Genomic DNA, 25,025 nt, shown 5'->3' with positions numbered 1-25,025 from the left:
TGTAACGTGCCTGACTCTTTTCTCTAACACAGGGAAGCAGACTGACGTCATCCCTGGAGACAAAGGCTGCTGAACTGGAATTAGGTTTGGCTTGTAGTGGTTGGGGGACAAAAGCTTATCGTTACCCTCTTAGGGTTTTATACGGCAGGGCTGTGGCTTCAGTTGACAGAAGACAACTCAACAGGAGGAAAGCATACAAGTTTATTTAATGCAAGTTTTACATGACATGGGGAGAGACCTCATAAGAAATGAAAACCCCCCAAATTGGGAAACCTACTTGCTTTTATATGTGTTTCAACAAAGAGAAACAATGGTGGAAAAGTAATTACACTATGTGAGGAAGACAAGATAATTAGAATTATTTTATCAAGGTCTCTGTGTATAGAATTCTCTGGACTCAACTTTATGTCCTGATGATAAGAATGTTATTTCCTTCTGGCATAAGGAGGACGCATTTCAACGGCAACTTATCTCCTGCTTTTAAGAAAAAGAAAGAAGGTCAGAGTGCACGTGAGTGTGCTGTTGTTTTGGATTTGTCTTTTTTCAAGTATCTTTAAGTCAACACAGTCAATATGCCATATCAACATACTTTCTGGTGGCAAGTTCTGAATTCCTTCAGGGTAAACATGAAAACAGGTTCAAGATTTTAAATAGGCTCAACTGTTTTAAAGCTAAGTCATTTCAAACTTTAGAATCACTCAGGAGCCTCTCTGGTTGACCTGGTGCAGGGCAGTGATTTACAGTCCTCCTGTTCCCAGCTGTGATTCTTACAGAGTTGACTTACCAGTCACTTTGAGAAATGTTCCTTTGCCTTTGGGTAAAAACCTCCCTGAAATTCAGCACACGACTATATGGATAACCTAGGGAAAAATCAAAAGCTCACATGGCTTCAAATAGAAGAGCAATGTTTCTAAGATCTGGAAACACTGATGACACAAAAATGGCCAGTAGGTTGAAGCTCAGGGGTCAACTGAGAGCTAGAAGCCACCGTGTCCTCCACTGACATGACCTGCTGGGAGGGCCAGGAGCCGGCCAGCCACATGGGGACTGACGTGCATCCACCCACCCAACGACCACCAGCTAAGGGAGGCTGATGAAGATCTTCTGCTGGACCTGGGGCCCCACTGTGGGAGACGGAAGGTGGACACACAATTCAACAAAATTGAATAGCTATTAACATTGTAACAAAACGCTTAGAAACTAGTCATTGAAGGAAACAAGTTTAAGTTCATAACTCACAACAAGAAAGAACATCCAGCAAAACATATAATTTATAACTGAGACATCAGGAGCAAGCCTAGTAAAGTTAAGAACACTACAGAATGACTGTCATCAAGTTTAGTCAACATTGTATTGGAGGCTTTCCTCCAGTATAGCCAATATAGCCTTTCCTCTAAAGAAGAGTGAGATGGAGCAGGTCTGCTCAGCTTGGGGGGCTCAAACAGAAGACAGCGCTTGTTCTTCTGAGTCTTTAAGGAGCCTTAGAAGCACTTTCTGTCCTTGGATTCATGAGGCCTTAAATGGGTGAGGATGTTTCCTGCTGCGTGTGACTGAAACCCCACCTCAAATGCCTCAACAACAAGGACGGGGATGACTCCTGGGGCTGGAAGAGTGGAGGCTTTGGAGGTGAGGTTGCCCAGTGGCTCTGGACCGGCAGCCCCGCCCTCCTCTTGCCTTGTGACTTGGCTTCACTCTCAGTTGGGAGGAAGTGGAGAGCAGACCTCTCCCACCTCCCCTGCAGCCAGACCTTTCCTTTCACTTCAGTGGCCCATTTGGGGGACATGCTCATTCCTGCACCATCACCAACCAGGATGGGGAGCCTCCTGGTGACACTCACACCACCTCTTCACCACTGAGGCCAGTTCTCAGAGCTGGGTCTGGGATCAGCCTCTCCCAAAGCCCATGGGACATTCAGGGGGGGAAGAGAAACTGAATAAACCTGTGGTTCTCTGTCAACGAGGAGGGAATCCATGCTGGGGAGGCAGCTTACAAAATGCCCAAGAGACCCTTGAACTCTTCCGTGAGAATAAAGCCTGGGCGCTCAGCAGGAGGTGACGCCCATCTAGAAAGAGAGTAGATGGAAAGTTCTGATGGGGTGGAAGGCACGTAGGGGGTCTGTGAGCCAGGTGGAGACAACTAGTACATCTCACGGAGAAGGAGAGGAAAGACGTGCAGTGGGGCAGTCCACAGGGAAGGAGCTTAGAAGCGGGAGACCAGGCTCATTTAGGGCCCCTCAGAAACCAGGTGTGACCTTTGGGGACAGAATCCGAGGGGCAAAAATCCTCAAAAACTGCTGTTAACCCATAAATTTCCTCCAGAGGACGTTGTGATTTTAGGAACCTTGAATTTCCCTGGAAAAGGGACCGTGCTTTCTTTTTCTCCCCAGGCAGCCACAGCTGTGCTTGGACACTGCTGGGAGGACAGCCGGCCTGACACTTTGGAGCTGAAGGCAGATGTTTGGGCTGGGATGTAAGATGAGGAACTGCCCTTTCCCCAGGGTTCCCGTGTTGGCTCAATTCCTGCATTTATATCCACTGAGGAGCTCCTTTGTCCTCTCCACAGACCAGGGCCGGGTAGTATTCTGAGTAAAGGTGACTGTGAGGGGTAACAGGGAAAGATTAGGAAAGGGAGAGTCTAGATGCAAGGAGAACTGTGAGGAAATATTGTATTTTATATTAGTAATAACCAGGGAGCTTAACGACTGCAGCAGAATTCTCATTGTATCCTGAGAGGGAGAAACTGTCCAGTGTGCTTCCTCCCCCATCATCAGCCAGGAGAGCTTGAGTGACCAGATGGCTCAAGGCAGCTTCCCTGGGTTCTGCTTGGGGTGGAACGTTTCTCCACACTGTGAACCCTTCAGGGCCTCTATGAAAAGAGATAGGGATTGGAAATGACAGGAAGTTTCTACAATCCATAAGAAAAAGATGAGTGATGCAATGGTAATAGAAAACTGGCCCAAAGATATGTATGAACAGGCATTTCACCAAAGAGCTGCAGTTGCATTAGAAACATAAAAAGAGACCAACTCCCCCGGCAATTGGAGAAATAACAATTAAAAAAATTAGATATGAATTATAGGATTTTTGATCCACAAGAAATTTTGAAAGATTTGGTAAAATCCAGAGATGTTGATTTTTCAGGAAACTGGACTCTCATGTTTCTGTTTGGTTTGTAATCGCTAATACTCTTTCGAAGGCAGTTGGGCTGCCATTTCCCTTTATGGCTGAATGACTTCTATTGTATGGGCAGACCACATTTCATTTACCCATTCATCAGTGGTTGGACATTTGAGTTGTTTCCACCCTTTGTCTCTTACAATAATCCTGCTACGAATATTCATGCATAATTTTCTGTGTGGACATACATTTTCATTCCTCGGGTAAATAACTAGTGGAAAGCTGGGCCATATGGAAACTCCTGTGGAATCTGGTGAGAACCTGCTAGACTGTCTTCCACAGGAAGTTCTCCTGGGTTCTTATAACTGTGACACTCCTTGGACCGAGCCATGTGGTATTGGTGTCATAAATATAGAAGGAATTCTGACGTGTGTACCCATGTCATCCTTGTGGAGACACCACACACGGGCTGGTATGTACTACAGCTGCCCCACCAATCCTGACCCACACCTGCAGCAGACTGGGGGCTGTTTACGTGCCTTTGCCCTGAGTGACAAAGGAGGGCTCCTAGAGAGACCAGGCAGCCAGGAGGTCAGACCTCATCCCACTTCTGCCACTGTCACCCTGTGATGTTGGGCAAGTCCCTTGATCTCTCTGGGTCTCAGTTCCCATCCTGTCCAAAGTGTTGTGAGACTTCTGCAAGTTACTAGAGGTGAAAGTGCTGTCACTTAACCCCAGGCAGGAGGTGCTCCCCAAACAAAAGTTCCATGTGGCAGGTGGTCAACTTGTCACCCTTCATCCAGGACCACAGAAAGAGGAGAGGAAGAGAAGAAACTGGCATTATTTCCCAGTCTGGGTGAGAAAGGACACAGACGTGTCTGAGAAAGACAAGGGGTTAGTAGCAGGCAGCCTCCCTCCCTCTAGAGAACCCGAGGCTCCTGCAGCCCTGCTGGCCTGGCCTCCAGAGGGAGGGAGGAGATCAGATGTCAGTGGCTGTGTCTATATAGCCCCAGGCCTCCAGGGCCAGGCTCATTCCTGAGGCTGCTGCCAGACCTGCTAAGATGAAGCTGTCCAGAGCCATCCCTTGGGCCTTGCTGCTCAGCACAGGTAAAACCTGGCCCCGAGCCCCTTGCTCCTGGGCCTCTCGCTCTGCTTGCTGTTCAACCTAGAGATTCTATGCAGTTTGCTTGTTGCCAGCGAAGAGAGTCTGCAAGATACTCTCCTCCAACGAGATGTCTCCCTCACCCTGGGCTGGAGGAGGAGGGGTCCAACAGGATGGCCATGACCCTGGGCTGAGGCCACCTTGATTTTTAAACATTTTCTGGGCTCCCCTGTCTTTGTTCTGAGATGTTTTCTTGGGTCTCCCTGCCTCCCCCCTCCCTCCTGCCTTAAGCCAATGTCCCTGGGATGCACTGCGGGGCAGCCAGGGCTCAGCCCAGACCTGGATGAGGTGAACCAGACGTGCTTTCGCTTTGGAGGCGTTCTTGGAGCTGTGACCGTGTGGGTGCTGGAGGGGGGACCCTGGCTGGACCTGAGCTGGAGGGCGTGACTAAGGGGGAAACGGGGGCCCCTGCGGAAGCCCCCGGACAGGTGGGCGTGCTCTGCACCTGCCCCCGGGGATTGAGACGTGGCAGCAACACAAGTTCGGGAACGAACAGCAGGAAGAGCAGCTCCCAGCAGGGGCTGAGGATGTCCTGACAGGGAGAGCCTGGCCCTGCCGCTGGGACTGTGCCCTTGACCACAGGAGGGAGAGCAACGCTGATTCCCGATGCTGGGAGGGAAAAAGAAGCCTTCATTTCTCCAGGGAGACCTCTGTCTTCTTCTCTCTCATTCTGTATCTGTCTCTTTCTGTCCTTCCCCCTTCTGTCCCCCTTTCTCCTCCAGCTCCCCTTTGCACCCCTCCTCACTCTGTTTCCCTGCCCTCGCCCTGTGGTTCCTCCCCTGCTCACCTTTGCCTCTCGCACTTCAGGTCAGGGGCTGCGCCCATCACTAGGCTCTCCCCCTCCCCTCTCCTCTCCTCCCCTCTCCTCTCCCTCAGGCAGTGTGGGTCGGGACTAGGAGCTGTAGGTGGTGGCAAGTGGAAGGACAGGGTTATGCACAGATGAGCACAGGTGAGCACAGATGAGCACAGGTGAGCACAGGTGAGCACAGATGAGCACAGGTGAGCACAGATATGCACAGGTGAGCACAGGTGAGCACAGATCCCTGTCAGCGTCTATTCCAGGCTCCTGTGAGGAGGACCTTCCTGTCTGCCTGGTCCAGCGGGGGTGCCATTCTGATGGGACATTTTGTGGGCAGCTTGTAGGTAGAAATGCGTCCATCAGAGCCCTTCCTGCATCTGCTGTGTCTCAAGTGCCTTCAGTTCAAATCATCAGTATGCCAAGATGGCATGTTTCAGGGTGACGTGTCTTGAACTCCTACAAGGGGCTGCATATTCCCTCTGCTTCAAAGCCGGGACCTCAGATTCTAGATCAGAGGGTTTCACTGTAGATGTGGGTCCAGTCTAGAGATGCCACCTGAAGTGATGGGGATAATTTCTGGTTCTGCACTTGACACCTGCTTTCAGGCAAACCTTCATTTATATTTTCCAGAGCAGATGTGATGGACACCCCAGGGTGGGGAGGTTTCTTTTGTGCCCCCCAATCCAATGCCACCTCAGGGCCCAGGAAGGGCAGCTGGAGATGGACTCCCAGTGTTCAGGTTGACATTTATGGTCAAATAGTTTCCAGAGCATTTGTTGACTTCTATTTACTGAGGAAAGAAGTATCTAGTTGGGAAAGGACGTGGTTGTCATAGGATGTTGACAGTGGCAGGTAATGTACTGGAGAGGCTCCCTGGGCTGGGCACTGAGCCGTGTATGTGTGGATTATCCTCCAGAACCCAAGGAGGCTGTTACTATTAAATTCCCATTTTACAGATGAATGGACTGAGGCTTGGGGAGAGTAAATAACTTGTGTAAAGCCATCCAGCTCTCATGCCCACAGGACTGTGACCAGGGCCGTCTGATTCCTGAGCTGTGCTGTGCCCACCCATCGCACTGTGACGATAAACCATAGGGCACATCAACAGTGGAAGCCATGTGATTGCCATCAGAACAGCACAACAATCCATGAAAGTTGTGATATATAATATCCCATCCCTCCCAAAACGTGATGAATTTGAAATATTCATATCAAATGAGATATTTAATGCACAAATCAATATAAGGATAAAAATTAAAATAGTTACTAAAAAATAGTGGAAGAAAGTCCACTAAGAAGATACAACAATCACAAATTGCACACTTAACATAACTACAAAGCAACAACTGATCGTGGTAGAAGGAGAAATGAATGTGGTGGATGATTTTACCACAAAGTGTGAATATTTAAAATTTTGATCCAAAAGATGAATATAGGACTCGTACCCTAGAAATCATGAACTGTCTTTTCAAGGACGTGTTGAACATTCACAAAAATTAATTGTGTCATAGATTAATTTTTAAATCCAGTAATTAAAGATGTCATATAGACCATGTTTATAACTTCAAGGCAATTAAATAGTAAATAGTAAAATAAAAGTATTAAATTATTTGTAAACTTGAAAATGAACTCCAAAATAAAATAATTCTTGAGAGGGAAGTAAAATGGTAATAGAAATTATTAAATGTTTAGAATATAATGAGGATGAATGTAGTTGACATCAAATTTTGTTAGATGCAGCTATTTGGCATTTAAAGGCAAACATAGAACCTTAAAATACATTTATTTAAAACACAAAATTAAAAAGTGAGTTGTGTTAAACTTTTAGTTAAGTAAATCTAAGGAAATAGAATAGAGAGCACCAACGAAACCAAAATCTGTTTTATCTTTTAAGCTAGTAAAAAAGAAGAACCTCTAGGAAGACTGACCAGGAACAAAGAGTGGAGTATGGGGACCTTATACTATGAACAAAAATTACAGATGATATTTTTAAAATAAAGTGAATATATAAACAACTGTATACTAAATAATGTAAAACATTAGAAAAATATAGTTTTGAAGAAAATATAAATCAGAAAATACAAGTTTGTCCAAGAAGAAATAAAAATGTTGACAAACAAATAATCATTTAACATGGAGTAAATAATCAGAAGTTTTCTACTCCAAAAGACCCTAAGTTCAGATAGTTTTACAAAAAAAAATAAAACTAAACTCTTCAAAAATCCTTATCTTATTTAAAATATCTTAGAGAAGGTGAAAGGTCTACTGGCTCATTTAACAACTTTAGAAAAATCTGATATAACTATAATCTGATAACATAAGGAGCAAGGACAATTCAGGAAGGAAACTAATTCATTAACTTAGATGCAAAGATAAAAGAGGATAGAATGTTAGATAATCGAATTTAGCAATGTAAAAAATAATCATGAAAATATAGGATTTATTCCAAGTATACAAGGATAATTAAAAAATCAGAAAATCTATGAAGGGTAGCAGAATAGGCCACCCCAAATATGCCCCTTTGGCACAAGGATTATTTTGAGCTGGTTATTTCTGAGAAACTGTGGATGCAGGAGAAGGTACCCTTCTGTAAGGGAAATCTACATTCATAAAGGAAATTTCCATTAGAAAGAGTATTTGTAAGGGAGGAGAGCTACTCCCAGAGATCACTTTTTTTTCACCTGAGATTTACCTGCCTGGAAGGGCAAGAACTTTTGTTTCCCATACATTTTCTCTTCCCACCTGTCCTTGAATTGCCTTCTCTTCACCTACAATTCCTATCCTTTTCCTTAGCTCAGGATGGCTTATAAGTCCCAATCATCTGGCCACATTTTGAGTCCCATATCTTTATGGGGCTCCATAAATACATCCATAACTAAATTTGTTTCCCCCCGCCAAGTGGTTAATCTGTCTTATGTCAGTTTAATTCTTAGAGCAGGCACAGAATCTAGAAAGGGTAAAGGGGGAAATTTTTCCTCTCCCACACTATGTGCACAGACAGCTGGGATGTAGGGGCAAGTGAACAACAGGTGTATGAGTCCTTTCTTCCTTCAGCTATTAGAGGAATAGTTTCTATTGTTATAATATTTACCATTTGATGCTTATAAACCTGGTACTCATTAGGATGAAAATAAAATTAACTAACATTCCCCCCCCCTCATATTTCAAGCCCTTGAATACCACCATGACTTTGAAACCAAGAATGCCATATGTCTCTTTAAAAGCAATAGTGTTTCATGTTCAAATGGAAAATTTTCTCCCCTAAACAGGAAAGAATATCTTGTACCCTCTATTTCAAAAATTGCTAAAATAACACCAGATATGGGTGACGAGTTGAATTGTCAAAAGCTGTGATGGAAAGGATGTCAGGGTAATGTATGGCTTAGAAGCTAAAAGCTATACTATTCACCAGTAAGAGCGCTTACCAAATGGTAAGTAATGAACCTAATTGGAATGTCTCGAACATTCACTGGTGCATTAGGGTACTTTTGTGGATTTTAAATCTTTTGTGCTTAATCTCTCAGGAGGCAATTACCACAGAATACAAAAGAAAAAGAGAGATGCAATCAGAGCATGATTTAATCTAACTAGGAATTTGGGTATTTGCACTAAAAATCAAGTCTTTTGAACTTCCTGGGTTTTTTCATATGAAGAATTCTGAGTTTGTACAAAAGATGAGCAATAATTACTCAAACTGATATTAAGGCTCTTTTATTCAATGTGAATATGAAAATGTAGCTCAGGGTAGCAGTATGGGAGCCATTGTTCTAATGGTGTCACAGTTTCCATGATTTGATTTTTCCAGTCAAAAAAGTTTAAGAATCGTTTCACGTAAGAATCATTTTACGTAAACCTTTAGGATGGATGTTTCCAAGCATTATACTTTGCATATTTCCCTCTGATTATTCTTGATATTTATCAGGTTGTCTTTTCTGACAGCTTTGCTGGCTTTTGGAGACTGATGAAACACTGAACTGAAGTAGCAGACATGCATATTGTAGGGGAAGAAAAATTTTCTTCAACTTCCTTAGGATCCCTGGATGGGTCTAAAACTTAAACTGACAGATTAACAGGAGAAAAGCATATACATTTTATTGAATTTTTACATGGGGGGCTTCAACCAGATTGAACCCAATAACAATAACAGAGATTCAGATATTATAAACTCTCAGCTGATATGAAGTAGTTACCAAGCCTCATGCTGAATTAACTGTTCTTAGTGTTTCCCACACATTACCTCACTTAATCCTCCAACATCCCTGTGAGGGAGACACATTATTGCTCCCATTTATAGGTGAGGAACCTGAAGCTGAGAGATGTCTGGAACTTGACAGAGATCCCGCAGCTCACCTCATAATGGAACAAGGACTTGCACCCAGGTGTGCCTGCCGCCATAGCCCATGTGGTCCTTGAACTCTCAGCATCTCCTTCAGGGCAGACTCTGAAGGCCTGTTTGCTGAAACTGGAGATTCATGGTGCCGAGAGGAAGATAAACTTGGATAGGTGGGGCTCCATAGTATTAACATTTTGGAATATTTGTCTCATTCTTTAACTAGTTTATAAGCTTGTTGAGGGTGGAGTCCAAGTCTTCCTTTTCATCGTCACCTGGGGGTTTTATGTGGTCCCTCTACCCATGCACCCTGCCTTACTCCATCTCACTAGTTCCTCCCTCCTCTCTCTCCCTTCTTTCTCCCTTTTTCAAGAGGAAATTGAAAATTCCTCTCACTTCCCCATGCAGAAGGCTTAACCATTCTTTTGTTTTGTTTGGGGGGCTCCTCAAGTATCCCGTTCCAGCTCAAAATGGATTATAAGGTATTTTTCCCCAAGAAAGACAATTTACCCTAAGATACATCCTGATACCAGCTCTTAAGGAATATAAATGTCACCTCATTACAATGATGTAATGATTTATGGAGTACAGAAGGTGTGCTAGGCACTAGGGCTGCCAGAAAGATTAAGTTGAACCTAGGCACTGGGGTCATACAAATGGCTCATCACCCAGCAGGTTATACATGAGGAAAGATGAAACAGGGAAGATGGAGGGAGCAAAGTCAGATTGCTATGGGATCCCAGAGGGGGGCAACAGACCCAGTCTAGGGGTGAACTATAGCAGGAAGCACCCAGTGTCTCTTCAGGAAATGGAGCTGAAGGTCTGGCCAGGTCCAAAGTGCTAGCCAGATATTTCACCCCAGAATCTTCCAGCTCATTTGGTCACCTTCTTCAGATACCATCCTCGTAAATGAGCCCTCTCGGACTCCACAGGGCTCCTGTGAGTCTCAGGCAAGAACAGATTAAAATCTGTATTGGTTCTAAGAATGGAAAAGACGATGAGGTCTGTTTCCATAAGTAATTCAAAATAAAACTGATACTAAACTGTAAGTGTAAGGAAGTCCAAAGAAGTTCTGACTTTTTCCAGTAATGACGACATTAAGCTTATGTGAAAATCAACTATCAGATTCTTTTTTCCTCTGAAATATCTATCTGTCATCTATCCCTTTTTGCCTCTGTATATTGAATAACCAATACTGGACTTTTGGGAAAAATTTAATCTATCACTTGTCCCACAAGGCTACTTTGTATCGGAGTTCTCAAGGAATAAAGAATTGTTACAAATTTCAGGTTAAATTACTCCTTACCAGAAGTCTCTTTGAGCTGATGCCCAAAGGCTTTCTAAGTTCCACCATAGTTCCTTAAAAAGTAAAAATAGAGTTACCATGTGATCCAGCAATCCCGCTCCTGGGCGTATATCTGGAAAAGATGAAAACTCTAACTCAAAAAGATACGTGCACCCCAAGGTTCATAGCAACACTATTTATAATAAACAAGATATGGAAGCAACCTAGGTGTCCATTGATAGAGAAATGAATAAAGAAGATGTGGTGCAAATATATAATGGACCACTACTGAGCTAAAAAGAAGAATGAAATATTACCATTGCAGCAACATGAATGGACCTAGAAATTATCATACTAAGTGAAGTGAGTCAGACAGAGAAAGACAAATATCATATGATATCACTTATATGTGGAATCTAAAAAAAAAATGATACAAATGTACTTATTTACAAAACAGAAACAGACTCCCAGACATAGAAAACAAACTTATGGTCAACAAAGGGGAAGCGGGGGGGAGGGATAAATTGGGAACTTGGGTTTAACAGATATATACTACTATATATAAAATAGATAAACAAGGACCTACTGTATAGCACAGGGAACTATATTCAATATCCTGTAATAACCTATAATGGAAAAGAATTTGAAAAAGAGTATAAAAAATATATACACATATATATACATATATGTAAATATATAACTGAATCACTTTGCTGTACACCTGAAACACTGTAAATCAACTATACTTCAATAAAATTTTTTTTAATTAAAAAAATAAATTTTTAATTAAATTCCACCATAGCCTAAGGCTCTTGCAGGGCTCTTTAGGTCACTTATCTTTTTATCAAATATTATCATCTGGGTGTGTTTATATAACTCCAGATAAGCAGTTAGAAGGAATACATACTTCATTCAGAGATTTTTCAGAAACCTTTAATAATAAATAAATCTAAGTTTATTTTCATATATACTTCCTAGAAGATGGCACACAGATACACAAACCTGTATGGTTAACTGTGGGTTGTTTCTGGATGGCTCCAAGTAATTAATGTTTATTGTAATTAAAATGACACTATCAACAAGGTTGTTACTGACAACAGCTAGTAGAGCAACATCTTGCATTCTGTTAACACCTTCCCTGATTTATTCTCAGAGGCGACTACTGGACTCAGTGAAAATGTCTCCAGACCAGAACCACCTGGTGCTGTAACACAGTTCTTAGGTTGTGACACTAAGCTGATGGTGAGCAATGCAAACTCCATTGCAAACAGCTAGTTAAATGAATCCCAGAACTGGACCTTGGTGATGCTCTAGTTGATGAGCTCATTTAACTGCTGAGGAAGTTGAGTCACAGAGAGCCTTGTGGTTTACCCACACTTCCCAGCTGCTTGGTGGTAGATCTCTAAGAAGAGCACTGGTCTCCTCACTTCTCATGCAAAGAACTTTCTACCACATTGCAGAGCTGATCTTGAGCAATGTTTAGGATCCAGCTAAATAGCTTTAAAATGTTTTCAAACCGGTTTGAGTTTTCATGTGTTGCTTTGATATTCACAATTTTATAGCCATTGGAGAAGTTATATCAATATTGGAAATAATATTTTCCCTCTCCCCAGTTTCCAACTTTGCCCCAGTTGAAAAGTTAGAGCATTCCTTTGGTTTATACTGATTCTTCCACTGATGACTTTGGAATGATGCTACATCTCCCTAAATCGCTGTCTTGGCAATAGCAGCCACCGATACAATACCTTCTCTTAACCTGTGGCTATGGCCAATGGAGTTCTCCTGGAAAATGGGAGAGGGTCAGCCTCCCGCCCATGACTCCCCCTCTGCTTGGAGGAGAGCTGTGGTTCTGAAAGAGGCAATTGTGAAAAATCCACAGAGAGGAACGATCTAGAAAGAATGCTGGCCTTGTCCCCAGAAGCTGTACCTGTGGACAAGCTCAGTGTCTTTCCAACTGTGTGCAGAGTTGCTGAGGACAGAGTGTGATTAACCGGGGGATCCTTCTGGGTTTCAGATGCAGACAAGAAACGACTGTGTCATCTTCTCAAACGCTGAAATATCTCCCAGATCTGCCACCTTGGGGCCGAGGCAGGGCCTTCATGGGAGTAGCAATAACTGACCGCAGGGACCTTGGACCCTCCTCCTGACACATCCAAAGGAATCATGCCCGCTACAGCCTTGCGTGTCCCGTGCCTGCACTTGACTTGATGGGGAGGGTGTAAGTCACCTGGCTGCACAGAAGAGGAAGGCGGCAGAGATCAGGCCGGGAACAAGCTGACTCTGCCTTCCAAGGTAGAAGCTGCATGTCTAGGCAAGAAGTGGGGAGCATGGGACAGACCTCTAGCCTTTAGGCCTGGGCAGCCTCTTTCCTGAGCAGGGTTCTTTCCCCCCATCTGGGCTACAGGCTGGTCCCAGCTCCAGCCCCAGGGGCTCTGGGGCAGACTGACTGCAGCCACGGTCCTGTCTGTACCAGCCTCCCTGAGCTCATGCCCTTTTGCAGTATGACTTTCCACCTCCTCCCAACAAGAGGTGAAGTCCATTTACACACCCTTGCATCTGGACCTGGCCGTGTATCTTGCTTTGGCCAACAGAATGTGGCAAAGGGGTGGTGTGCCGGTTCTGGTCTTGGCTTCAAGAGTCCTTGCAGACTTTTGCTTGCTCTCTCGGCTCCTGCAGTGGCCCCGTGAACAAGCCTGGGGCTGGCCTGCTACAGCTGCTGGAAGAGGAAAGATGTAACCCATCACTCCCACTGACCCAGCTGATAGCTCTCCCCTGAGAAAGAGAGCCACCCAAATGACCCGCCGTTGACTGCAGACACAGGAGGAACCCAGCTGAGACCAGCCCAAATTGCTGACCCACAATTAGAATTATAACCTAAATTAATGAAAGTGGGTGTAAGCTGCTAAATGGGGGTGACTTGCTTCACAGAAGCAGGTAACTGATACAGGCCCCATGGGAGTAGGTGAAAAGGAGGAGCTGCATCCTGGGAAGGCTGGGCTGCTGGGGGAGGGGGAGCAGCTGAGAGCCAACAGTTGCCTGACACCAGGATGCTCAGCAGCTAGGTCCTACCTAGAGGACGCCCTGGAGATCGGGTCCTGTAAGGAGAAAAGGAGGGAAGCCACCAAACAGAAATAGACTCACAGACTGAGAGAACGAACTTATGGTTACCAGGGGGGAAGGGTGGGGGGGATGGATAGTTAAGGAGTTTGAGATTGACATGTACAGACTCTTATATTTAAAATAGATAACCAACAAGGACCTACTGTATAGCACAGGGAACTCTGCTCAATACTCTGTAATAACCTAAATGGGAAAAGAATTTGAAAAAGGATAGATACATGTATATGTATAACTGAATCACTTTGCTGTACACCTGAAACTAACACAACATTGTTAATCGACTCCACTCCAACATAAAATAAAAATTTGGGGGCTTCCCTGGTGGCACAGTGGTTAAGAATCCACCTGCCAATGCAGGGGACACGGGTTGGAGCCCTGGTCTGGGAAGATGCCACATGCCGCGGAGCAACTAAGCCCGTGCACGACAACTACTGAGCCTGCGCTCTAGAGCCCACAAGGCACAACTACTGAACCCGCGTGCCACAACTACTGAAGCCCGTGTGCCTAGAGCCCGTGCTCAGCAACAAGAGAAGCCACTGCAATGAGAAGCCTGTGCACCTCAACAAAGAGTAGCCCCCGCTCGCTGCAAATAGAGAAAGCCCACGCACAGCAATGAAGACCCAACACAGCCAAAAATAAGTAAATAAAATAAATAAATTTTTTTAAAAATTAAAAATAAATAAATAAAATAAAATAATTTTTAAATAAATTTTTTTTAAAGTTAAAAAAAAAAGAAAGAAAAAAAGAGAAAGAGGGAAGCCACCTGGGGCAGAGCTGCAGGAGCAATGAGGACCAGGACACTCGGTTTCCATGGGGAATAAATAAACCTTTAATAATGGTGGGAAGCAGCTTTGTGCATGTACTCTTTCCAGGCACTGCCTTCTTCCAGGCAGCTGGCCTTTGACACATCACTGGGGTGGATTCCCCGTGATATAAAATCCTGATTCATCAGCATTAGGTCTCCAGGGAATTCGGCCAGGTGCAAAAGATTTCTGTTTGTTAAGCCAGCGATGGATCTTTCTGCTTTTTTTGTGGGGAGGAATGGTTTTAGATCATTTGGATGGTACGTTACACATTTTTTTGGTTCTTCTGACTTGAAAATTACGTTCATCTTTATTTCCTGTCTTTTCGTGGTTTTGCTCTCTGCCTCATCTGTCTTCTCTTGATGGGCATAGTCGCAGTGATCAGCGTCTCGGTCATCCTTGCCTTCCCCAGTTTTGTCCCTTGCCAGAGGGCCCAGGCCCCCTCCAGACAGAAGCGAAGAGCTCCTAAATCTTTCAATGTAGGGTAAAAGCTGCTTATTCCTCAGGGCTCGAGCGAGCTGCATTCGTTCTATGTGCTTGCTGATGTTCAGCCTCTCCCGTTGTGGCATTTTGAACTCCTCCGGGGCCACCATCACCTTCGCCGTCCATATTTTTTCTAGGGGTCCACAGGTGGCACAAGGAGGGGTGAGTTGCTTTCTATATTCCACCGCCCGTTTATAGTCTGAAGACAGCACCTGTAGTTCTTTGAGCATTTTCCGTTCTTCCTCTTGCTTATAAGTCAGAAACCTCCTGGCTGCTATGGTGTGAACACCACCTAGACGCTGACAACGGGAAAGGGATGGTTAAAATCTCAACGGGACGGGAGCAGGGGGCACCCACAGGAACAATTACCTAGTGGCACCTTCACCCTCCATCGCTGAGGGTGCCCGAGCCCCTGTGTAGTGAGAAAGAGGGCAGATCTTTGGGGTCAGATGAGCCTGGGTTCAACTCCTGACTCTCCTTACCTACTATGAATTTGAAAGAATTTTATTGATCTTACAGGCCCCTGTGAGGTCTCCATAAGATAACATATATGAAAGCAACTAGTGCAAGATAAGGGCTCGAGAAAAGGCAGCTTCCGTGATTTGTTATCACTTGTAGTTATAGTCCTACTTGGGACTTTGAAATAAGAGAGTATTTTGCTTTTGCTATGCAAGTGTGGAAGCCACTAGCTCACAACGGCCAAATAGTGACCAACTCCAGTCTGCTGTTTGGGAGACTTACATCTCTATTGCTGGTGGTTTTTGAACCTCTGGCTCCCCTAGCCTAACTGCCTGGCTTCCATGGGGCCTCCCTGTGTATAAATTTCACAGCACTTACTAGGATCTCTTTTTCCAAGGGGGAGTATTTTCCGAGGGCAATGCGTGGGTCTGATTTGTAGAATTTGGTCCATATCCTGGAAGGCAGAGAGGTGTATTAGAACTCGGAAAGGGTCCTCCTAGTTTTCCGTTTGGAATGGGAAATCTCACAAAGGGTGATTCTACATTAGTCAGGGTAGGGTCACTGTGACCAGGGTTTCTACAGCCTTAGAGTGGGCTCCTCCACTTGGCCTCGTTCTGACATGGGTGAGAAGGAATAGACCAGAAGCACAGGTCATACTCACCCCAATGGTGAAGCAGAACAGACATCCCCCTGGCAGCACAGGGAGTCTTTATCCCGAAAGGAATCGCTTATATTGAATACTTGGACTGGTGTTCCATTCTTATCTGACTTCCCCTCTGTAGTCATCTTTTCTTGGGCCCTTGAATCTCTAGCCCTCTGTTTTCCAGTCTTCTGACAGCCATTCTCCCATTCTCTGGTCATACTCTGGCAATAGGCTAGGATGGGAGGTGTCAGTGCCTGGAGTTTCTTTGTAAGACAGTTTTAATGGGAACCCAGGGGACAGTCACAAACTTCTTGCATCATAACTGGCCTACGTGGAGCTATTGTGAGGTCTGAGTTTAGGCAACAAATGACCCCCTGGGGTGAAATGGACACACGCTACCATGCTCCTGGCGTGTTGGAGTCTAGAGGAATAGAGTGGGCAGAGAGTGTGGCTGGGAGATGATCTGACCACGTCACTGCCACTTATATGCCCATAAAGACTGCTCAGTTCTTTCAGGATGAAGGCTCATCAGCTAAAGTCTCTCCCTGCTGTTGGCTTGCCTCTCCAATCTTAGCTCCAATCTTAGTTCCTCATGCTCCATCCATGAACTCTATCTATGGTTCTTGGAATCAGCTTCTAGACATGCTCCTCCCTGTCTCAAATACCTCTCTCCCCCTAGACAACTTGCTTGTCTTTTAGGGCCCAGCTTAACTATTGCTTCCTCTGAAGATTTCCTTGCAGAATAAATTATCCCTTTGTCCACATTCTCACAGCACTTCCTGTATCATGCTATAGTGCTTTGTCACGTATTGACTTGGTTGTCCAATAGGTCTGTCTCTCTCTCTGCTCAAAAGCAGGTGCCAATAGCATCTCATTCTTTGCACTGGGGTTGTTTATCATGGGATCTAGTATAGAGCAGATGCTCAGCCTGTTGACCTAATAAGCAATCATCTTGGGTTCCTGCCCAAAAGTGGGGTCAAGAGTGTTGCTGCTGGGAATGTATATTGGCACAATCCTGTAGAAAGTAATTAGGCAATATATACCAAAAGTTACAAGTGTGTTTACCCTTTGACCCAGCAATTACATGTATAAAATAAAATACACACAAGTTTGTCAGTGCAGCCTTGTTTGAGGTGACAAACCTAATGGCAAACTCAAATGTCCATTAACAGGTGACTGGCTAGAGAGTTATGGTTGATCATACAATGGAATACTATATAGGAGTAATAGGACTACAGAAGTGATAAAAAGATCTTTATTTATTTGGAAATATCGCTAAGAAATATTGTTAGTGCAAAAAGCAAGGTGCAAAAGTATATAAACTGTAGACTACTTTTTTCCGTTGGAAAGGAAACTTATATTTGCATAAAGAAACTCTAGAATAATACATACCAAAAAAATGATAAAAATGGCTACCAGAGGTGGGTACCTGGCAGATGAGGAAGAGGTGGGAATGAGCCTTTTCATTGTGTACATTATTATTTCATCTTGAATTTTAGAACAATGTAAGCATATTACCTATTGAAAACATACGTTTAAAAAGTAAAGAAGCAGCTTATGGAAGAAGTTGTCTCTGACAAGTACTGGTCCTAAAGCTTTCCTTTGCTTCTACCAGGAAACATCCCCAAGTGGGGGTATTTAGAGCTCGGTCCAGTGCTCATACCGATGTCAGCCACCTAAAATACATTGGTGCTCCTCTTACTTACCTGGGCAAGTTCAGTTACCTGGAACAGCTGTGAACCTGAAATAGCAACAAGTGCCTCTGAGCCTCCTGCCCTGTATTCATTGACTCACACATATGTCCTACACTCAACTGCTTGCACAAGCCACACAACACCTGGCACATTGTGTGCACTCAACAAATATTTGTGGAACAACCAATGAATGATACATGATAGAATATTATGGGCCTATCAAAAAATCAAGTCTTTGTCAAATTTCCAGTAATATGCTCATGATGTAATGTGATATTTTAAAAAGACAGAATACAAAACTTATATAGAGTATGATCTGGCTGCTGTCAATATACAAATATGCAGGAGGAAAAAAGACTAGAAGGAAATACACAGAGACATCAGCAGTGGACTGCGGGCTGATGGGGGATATTCTAGGCCTGGCCATGTACCAGCAGCCTGGTTACCTCCAGGTATTGAGATGGAGGAGCTATGGCCTTGTCCCAGCAGGTCCAGGTAGAAAAGGGTGGCACTGTCAGGACCCAGCTCCTCCAGGCATCAGGGAAAAGGAGAGTGAGAAAGGGCACCCTGCCACTCTGCCCGGAAGTGATGTCACCACGGTAATGGTAGGTTTGGGGTGGGATCTGGAGACAGAGAGAAATTTATTTTAAGGAATTGACTTACATGAGTGTGGAGGCTGGAATGTCCAAAATCGGCAGGGGTGGTCCAGCAGGCTGGGGACCCAGGGAGAGCCCATGTCAAAATTCAAGTCCACTGGTGTAATTTCCTCTTGTTCAGGGGACATAAGTCTTTGTTCTCTTCAGGCCTTCAACTGATTGGATGAGGCCCACCCCCGTTATGGAGCAATGGGCAATCTGCTTTACTCAGAGTTTGCTGATTTAAATGTTAATCTCGTCCAAAAACACCTTCACAGAATAGGATTTCCCTGGTGGCACAGTGGTTAAGAATCCGCCTACCAATGCAGGGGACACGGGTTCGACCCCTGGTCCAGGAAGATCCCACATGCCACGGAGCAACTAAGCCCGTGCACCACAATTACTGAGCCTGCGCTCTAGAGCCTGTGAGCCACAACTACTGAGCCCATGTGCCATAACTACTGAAGCCCACGCAACTAGAGCCTGTGCTCTGCAACAAAGAGAAGTCTCCTTCTCTTCAAAGAGAAGACTCACTTATTAATCAGTCTTCTGTTGTTCACATTTGGGTTGGTTTTTTTAAAATTTGGGGTGCATTCTTGTCATGTTTCCTTGCACTTATTCTATCAGGTGCATACCTAAGAGTGGAATTGCTGAGCCCTAGGATATGTGTAGCTTTGATTTCCTAGAAAATTCTCAGCTCTATTCCAAAGTGTCTCTACAATTCACCATTCCACCAGTAAAGTATGAGAATTCCCTCTTGCCAACACTAATGGGTATCTTGTGATATCTCATTGTGGCTTTAATTTGCACTTTCTGATTACAGATGAGGTTGAACACTTTTTCTATTGCCCATTGAGATTACCCTTAGTGAAATGTCTATTCAACAAGTCTTTTGTCAATTTTTTCTAATAATTTTTTTCTTATTGATATGTACAACTTCTTTACATATTCTTGATATAAGCCCTTTGCCAGTAACCTATGTTGCAAATATCTGCTCCTATCCTTGACTGGCCTCTCTCCTTTCTTAAAGATCTCTTTTAAGCCAGCTGCACTCCAATTTATGAGTCTTTTCCTTGATGGTTAGTGCTTTTCATGTCTTGTTTAAGAAATCATTTCCTATCCTAGGTAGGAATGATACTCTCCTATATTATATTGCATATATATTTATGATTTCTCTTATATTATTCTCTAAAAACGTTTTTCTTTTGAACTTTCTTAACTTCCTACCCTCATCTTATTAACTTTAATGTTCATTTTCTACCTCTTTTTCTTTAAGTACATTTTCCAATTTATTATTATAATGGCTATCAAGGAGTGTGTGTACATGTGTGTGTTTGCGTGTGTGTGTGTTTGTGTGTGCAAGTCATACACAAAAAGTCCGGGCTTCTCCTCCCCCCTTGCCGCATCTGTCACTTCAGTCACCTCCTAGGGTCTGGCTCCCTCTGGTGGATCTTGCCACTCAGTGAAAGATGGCTCTGCGAAGACCCACCGGCCATCCCCCTACTCCTGGGCTAAGATTTCCTAGGGAGATAGCCCCCTTGGTTTATGAGAATGGTGCGCCTTTCTAACACTGCATTATATCCAGACTTTATATGAGAAGCTGTGTGCCTTAAAATCATAGTTCCCATTACAAAGCCGTTGGCTCTAGGCAGACCAGCCTCCTGGACAGGTCTTCTAGGTCAGTGCTTCTCCAACATTAATGTGCGTATAACCCCCCGGGGAGATCTTATTAAAATGCAGAGATTCGGTAGGTCTGGGGTGGAACCTAAAGATCTGCACCTCTAACAACTTCCCAGGGGATGCCAATGCTGCTGGTCCAAGAGGAACAAAGCTGCAACTCAATGTGTGGGACTACTCAGCACGAGGTGCTACTCAAAGTGTGGCTAGGGGGCCAGCAGCAGTGGTATAACCTGGGAGCAGGTTAGAAATGCAGAATTTCAGGTCTTGTCCCAGATCAACTGAGTCACAATCTGCAATTCAACAAGCTCCCCAGGTGAATCCCACACACAGAAAAGTGTGAAAGGCAGCTGGTTGGCCCCGTGAGGAATCAGATGACACACAACCTCCACATGGACCCCCATGGAGTCAGCCCAGAGGACTTGTGGTCAGGATTCACCTGCTGTGCACCAACCTGTTTCTAAAATCCAGTTTCCCAGACTTACAGATATTGAAAACAAACTTATGGTTACAAAAGAGGGAGGATGGGGGAGAGGGATAAATCAGGAGCTTGGGATGAACATACACACACTACTATATATAAGATAGCTAACCAACAAGGACCTACTGTATAGCACAGGGAACTCTACTCAATATTCTGGGATAACCTGTATGAGAAAAGAATCTAAAAAAGAACGATTGTATGTATACGTATAACTGGACCACTTTGCTGTACACCTGAAACTAACACAACATTGTAAAGCAATTATACTCCAATAAAATTAAAATTAAAAAATAAATCCAGTTTCCAGCTTCCTGTCTGCTTCCTCTTGGCATAAGGATTGAGGAGATGCTGGCTCAAGCAGAGTTGTTACAAATAGTTACTTAGGAATAAGTCCACTGGACCCCTTTTGGGGCCTCTTTGGGAGGTCCACCCAGAACAGTGGAACCTATGGATAAGGCGAGGCCTGTTTCCATTTAGACCTCTGGGGAATGCTTGGTCACATGGAGGTGTCAGAAGCAGGGTCTCTAATTCTTTTTTTCTGACTGAGGGGGAACAGATTATTATCTGGGGAAGGTCAAGACCCAAAAGGGTGATCTAATCAGACCTCAGAATCTAGGCCAGGATGATGATACTCCTGCCTGCATGTGTTTTTTATTTTTTCCCACCAGAATTTCAGGCCCACCAAGGAGGACTCCCCCTCCCCAATAGAATCTGTCCCACGGAGGTAAGCTGAGGTCACAGACACCAGGGCACAAGAAGGAGGGTCTTCCCTAGCCCTTCCCTCACCGATTAACAGAGACCACTGGGCAACGCCACATTCTCAGTCTGAAAGGAGGCTTTGAGCCCATCCAGGCTCCTGGGGAGGCACAAGGAGGAGAGACACTGGGTGACTGGCCCTCCTGCCTCTGGAAGGCTTCCTTCGTCCTTTAGAATCCCTAGGTGGTCATATCCCCATTTTACAATCCTGCAAGATCACACAGTCTTCATGCACCCAGACAGTAAGAAGAGCCAGAATAATCTTCAATTTCAAGTCTGTTCAATGAGACTTTACTCTATCCCCCCTTTCCAAAAGGTGAAACTCTCTCTAAGGAATTGCCAGAATTCCTAGGTTCTCCAAAAAAGAACCTATGTTATTCCCCTCCCACGGACAGGGAGAGAAATATGAGATGTCAGTACACCTAATGAAATAGCAAACAAGACTATCCATAGGCAGATCACAGCTAAACAGACCCCTTGTCATCTAGAGCTTCATCAGTCTTAGAGCTGCTTGGTCCCTTTGGTCCCATACGTCTTTCGTAATGGCTTTACTATGTAAAGACCACCGAGGACAGGAGCCAACATCTGTTGTTTGGGAGTTTAGTGCCAGAGCCTCAGGGAGTCACTAACTCAACCATTCCTCTCTTAGTCTTTACAACTACCCCACGGCGTAGGGGATGGGTTCCCATTTTACGGATGAAGAAACTGAGACTCAGAAAGGTGAAGAAAACTGCTCTGGATCCCATAGCTTGGCAGTGGGCTGTCTCTCACTTTAACTGTGCCTGTGGTTTCCCTCCAACTTGGAGAAATGCCTCTACCCACACTATCCATCAGCCCTTAATTTCTTAGGAATTATTCCCATGCCTGCAGGTGGAGGCGTCAAGGCCTCGAGGGCTGTGGCCAGCGAAGGCTCTGAGAAGCTGTCAGCTAGAAGGAACAACAAAGCTAGGTCACCATCACTCAGTGCAGTGAAACGAATAAAGCAGACACGTTGCTGGAAGGAGTCATTATAAGACCCTTCTGAAGTTTCTTGTTTTGATTCATCTCAGTCAGTTTCCATCACCATCAAACAAGATTATTTAATTTTTTATTCATCTATTCTATGTTCATGGCAAACTTATCCTTCAATCCTTGGCTCAGTAGAAACAAATCTTTAAAAAAACAGAAGATGAATTTAAGAACATCATATTTAAGAAAGCCTAAAGGAAATGAAGCCAGCTTCTACAAATTAATTATGCTGTGAGCCATCATTTATTAAAAAATAGTCAGTGCAAAGAGACACAGAACTCCTGCATTTCAAAGGCTTCTAGAGTAAGTGTAGAAGTAATTGTGATACAAAGTGGATTATGAGGGACGGCAACAAAAAAGATACAAGTACAGAGGATATGTGTCCTTGTGGAGACCAGCGGAGGCTACCTGGAGAAAGGGAGCAGCCAAGCCATGATAGGACTTCAACAGGTCAAGGGAGGGAGGAATCTCATTTCAGGCAGCACAGCTACTGAAGGACAGCAACCTCGAATTCACATATTCAGGGAGATGAGGTGCTATGTTATTGTAATTTGATTAGAATATCGTGGTAGCATATGCATTAATCCCAAATACCTGGATTTCACATTTTCCTTACGCATATATAGGCCGAAAACTTCCCAACAGATGGTACATGAAGAAAAGGGGATTTGGGTCAAGTGTATTTTATAAGCATGGCAACCCGTGACTTCCTGTGGGGATTTTATAGGGTTAATTGTATATTAAAGGCTCCTAGACATCCTGTAGTAAAGAAACCTGTGTAATTTGTATAATGCAGTGTTTCCTAAATTCATGAGACCATAGAATCTGTGCGTGTGTGTGTGTGTGTGTGTGTGTGTGTGTACGTGTGTGTGATTCATCTTAACATCTTGTTGAATTAGTGGTTCTTGGAGCATATTCTCAGAAACATCTTCCTTTGACTACCTCAAAGATCCTGGTAGGAGCTGGAGACTCCTAGCAATGTTTGTTATCAAATTTCCATTTTTGTTCTTATTTCTAGAAAGGTGAAGTACTTGTAAACTTGAATATATAGAATATAAAGTTTTGTTGTAAACTCAAAAAAGTTGTATTTTTTATACCTATTGGTGTTTCCTCTTCCCCAGAGGTGATGGGGGTAATCGTTATTTCAGCAGCTACAGTAAAAAGAAAACATCAGTTAGTGATGAATATACAAAACACATAAATAGAAACAAAACTAAAGCTGAGTAAAGGGAGAGCTTATCTAGCCCTCCAAACCAATGTCTGGTACCTCTTTGTGAAATATAAGAAGCCAGTTCCAAAGGGCTTGGTGAATTTCCAGCTTAAAGACATGTTTGCTCTAATCTGGAATCTAACTCTTGTTCACCACACATTACGTACAAATGAACATCAATTTCCTGATCCATAAAACTGGAAATCAGATTTGACAAAAAAGAGGAATGAGGTTTACTAAGAAGTGAATAAATTTTAAAAATTACCATAATTTTCCCAATTCAATAAATACTTCAGCATTTTGGGAAAAATTAGCTCACTAGGCACAAAAAATATTGAAATAGGAAAAAATTTAAATGCCTTTTATAATAGCATCAAAAACCATGGAATTCTTATGGATAAGTCTGATAAGTATGTGCAAAATTTGTACATGGAAAAATCCAAAATACTGATGAGATAAATGGAAGACCTCAGTAAATGAAGGGATACATTATGTTGATGGACCAGAAGACTTGACACTGTTAAGATGCCAATTTCCTCCAACTTTATATGAGTCAATCCAAATCAAAAATCCTAGCAGACATTTTTTTGTAGAAATTGATAAATTGATTCTAAAATATTATATTTCTAAAAGGCAAAAAGCCTAGGTTAGCCAAAACGATTTTGAAAAAGTAGAAAAAAGAACAAAGTTGGAGCACTTACACTACCCGATTTCAAGACTAACTCTAAAGCTACAGTAATCAAGCCAATGTGTTATGGGCATAACAGTGGTCACATAAATCAGTGCAACAAAAGAGGAAGTTTAGAAATAGACCACGTATTAATGGTTAGTTTATTTTTGACAAAAGTGCCAAGGTATTGCATTGGAGTTAGAAGAGTCTTCTCACAGGAATAAAGACACAGACGTAGAAAATGGACTTGAGGACATGGGGAGGGGGAAGGGGAAGCTGGGACAAAGTAAGAGAGTAGCAGTGACATATATACACTACCGAATGTAAAATAGATAGCTAGTGGGAAGCAGCTACACAGGGAGATCAGCTCAATGCTTTGTGACCACCTAGAGGTGTGGGATAGGGAGGGTGGGAGGGAGATGCAAGAGGGAGGGGATATGGGGATATATGTATACATATTCACTTTGTTATACAGCAGAAACTAACACACCATTGTAAAGCAATTATACTCCAATAAAGATGTTAAAAAAAAAAACTGGTGCTGCAACACAACTGAACATCAAAGTGCAACAAACCAAACCAAAACCAGAACAAAAATGCTTGACCCTTACAAGGGTCCTTCCCAGGTTCTGCATCCACCTGACCACCCCCTTGACTGCAGCAATTGTTAAGTATGGCTCACAGGCTGGAT

The 25,025-nt window shown here is 43.7% G+C and overlaps 1 protein-coding gene across 1 annotated transcript; it reads right to left on the bottom strand.

Annotated features, from left to right (window-relative positions):
• Nucleotides 1-14,641: 14,641 nt before the first annotated feature.
• On the bottom strand, nt 14,642-16,418 carry C1H10orf120 (chromosome 1 C10orf120 homolog). The gene is made up of 3 exons (XM_061186267.1): nt 16,219-16,418; nt 15,936-16,011; nt 14,642-15,397 (listed from the first exon to the last, which is right to left on the bottom strand). Exons 1-3 carry the CDS (start codon nt 16,416-16,418, stop codon nt 14,642-14,644), a joined length of 1,032 nt encoding a protein of 343 aa, XP_061042250.1.
• Between the last annotated feature and the right edge of the window lie 8,607 nt (nt 16,419-25,025).

The sequence above is a fragment of the Eubalaena glacialis genome, chromosome 1, assembly GCF_028564815.1.
Source record: "Eubalaena glacialis isolate mEubGla1 chromosome 1, mEubGla1.1.hap2.+ XY, whole genome shotgun sequence".
NCBI classification, from domain to species: Eukaryota; Metazoa; Chordata; class Mammalia; order Artiodactyla; family Balaenidae; genus Eubalaena; species Eubalaena glacialis.
The sequence above is the reverse complement of the archived record's forward strand: the minus strand, read 5'-3'. Positions and strand labels throughout refer to the sequence as shown.

Excerpts from the sequence above, each read along its gene's own strand:
- C1H10orf120 (XM_061186267.1), bottom strand. The coding sequence starts at position 16,418 with ATGACCAGAGAATGGGAGAATGGCTGTCAGAAGACTGGAAAACAGAGG. Across the intron at positions 16,012-16,218 it reads TGTTCTGCTTCACCATTGGG|GATATGGACCAAATTCTACA; the intron begins GTGAGTATGACC and ends TCTGCCTTCCAG. Across the intron at positions 15,398-15,935 it reads CCTTGGAAAAAGAGATCCTA|CGTCTAGGTGGTGTTCACAC; the intron begins GTAAGTGCTGTG and ends TCCCGTTGTCAG.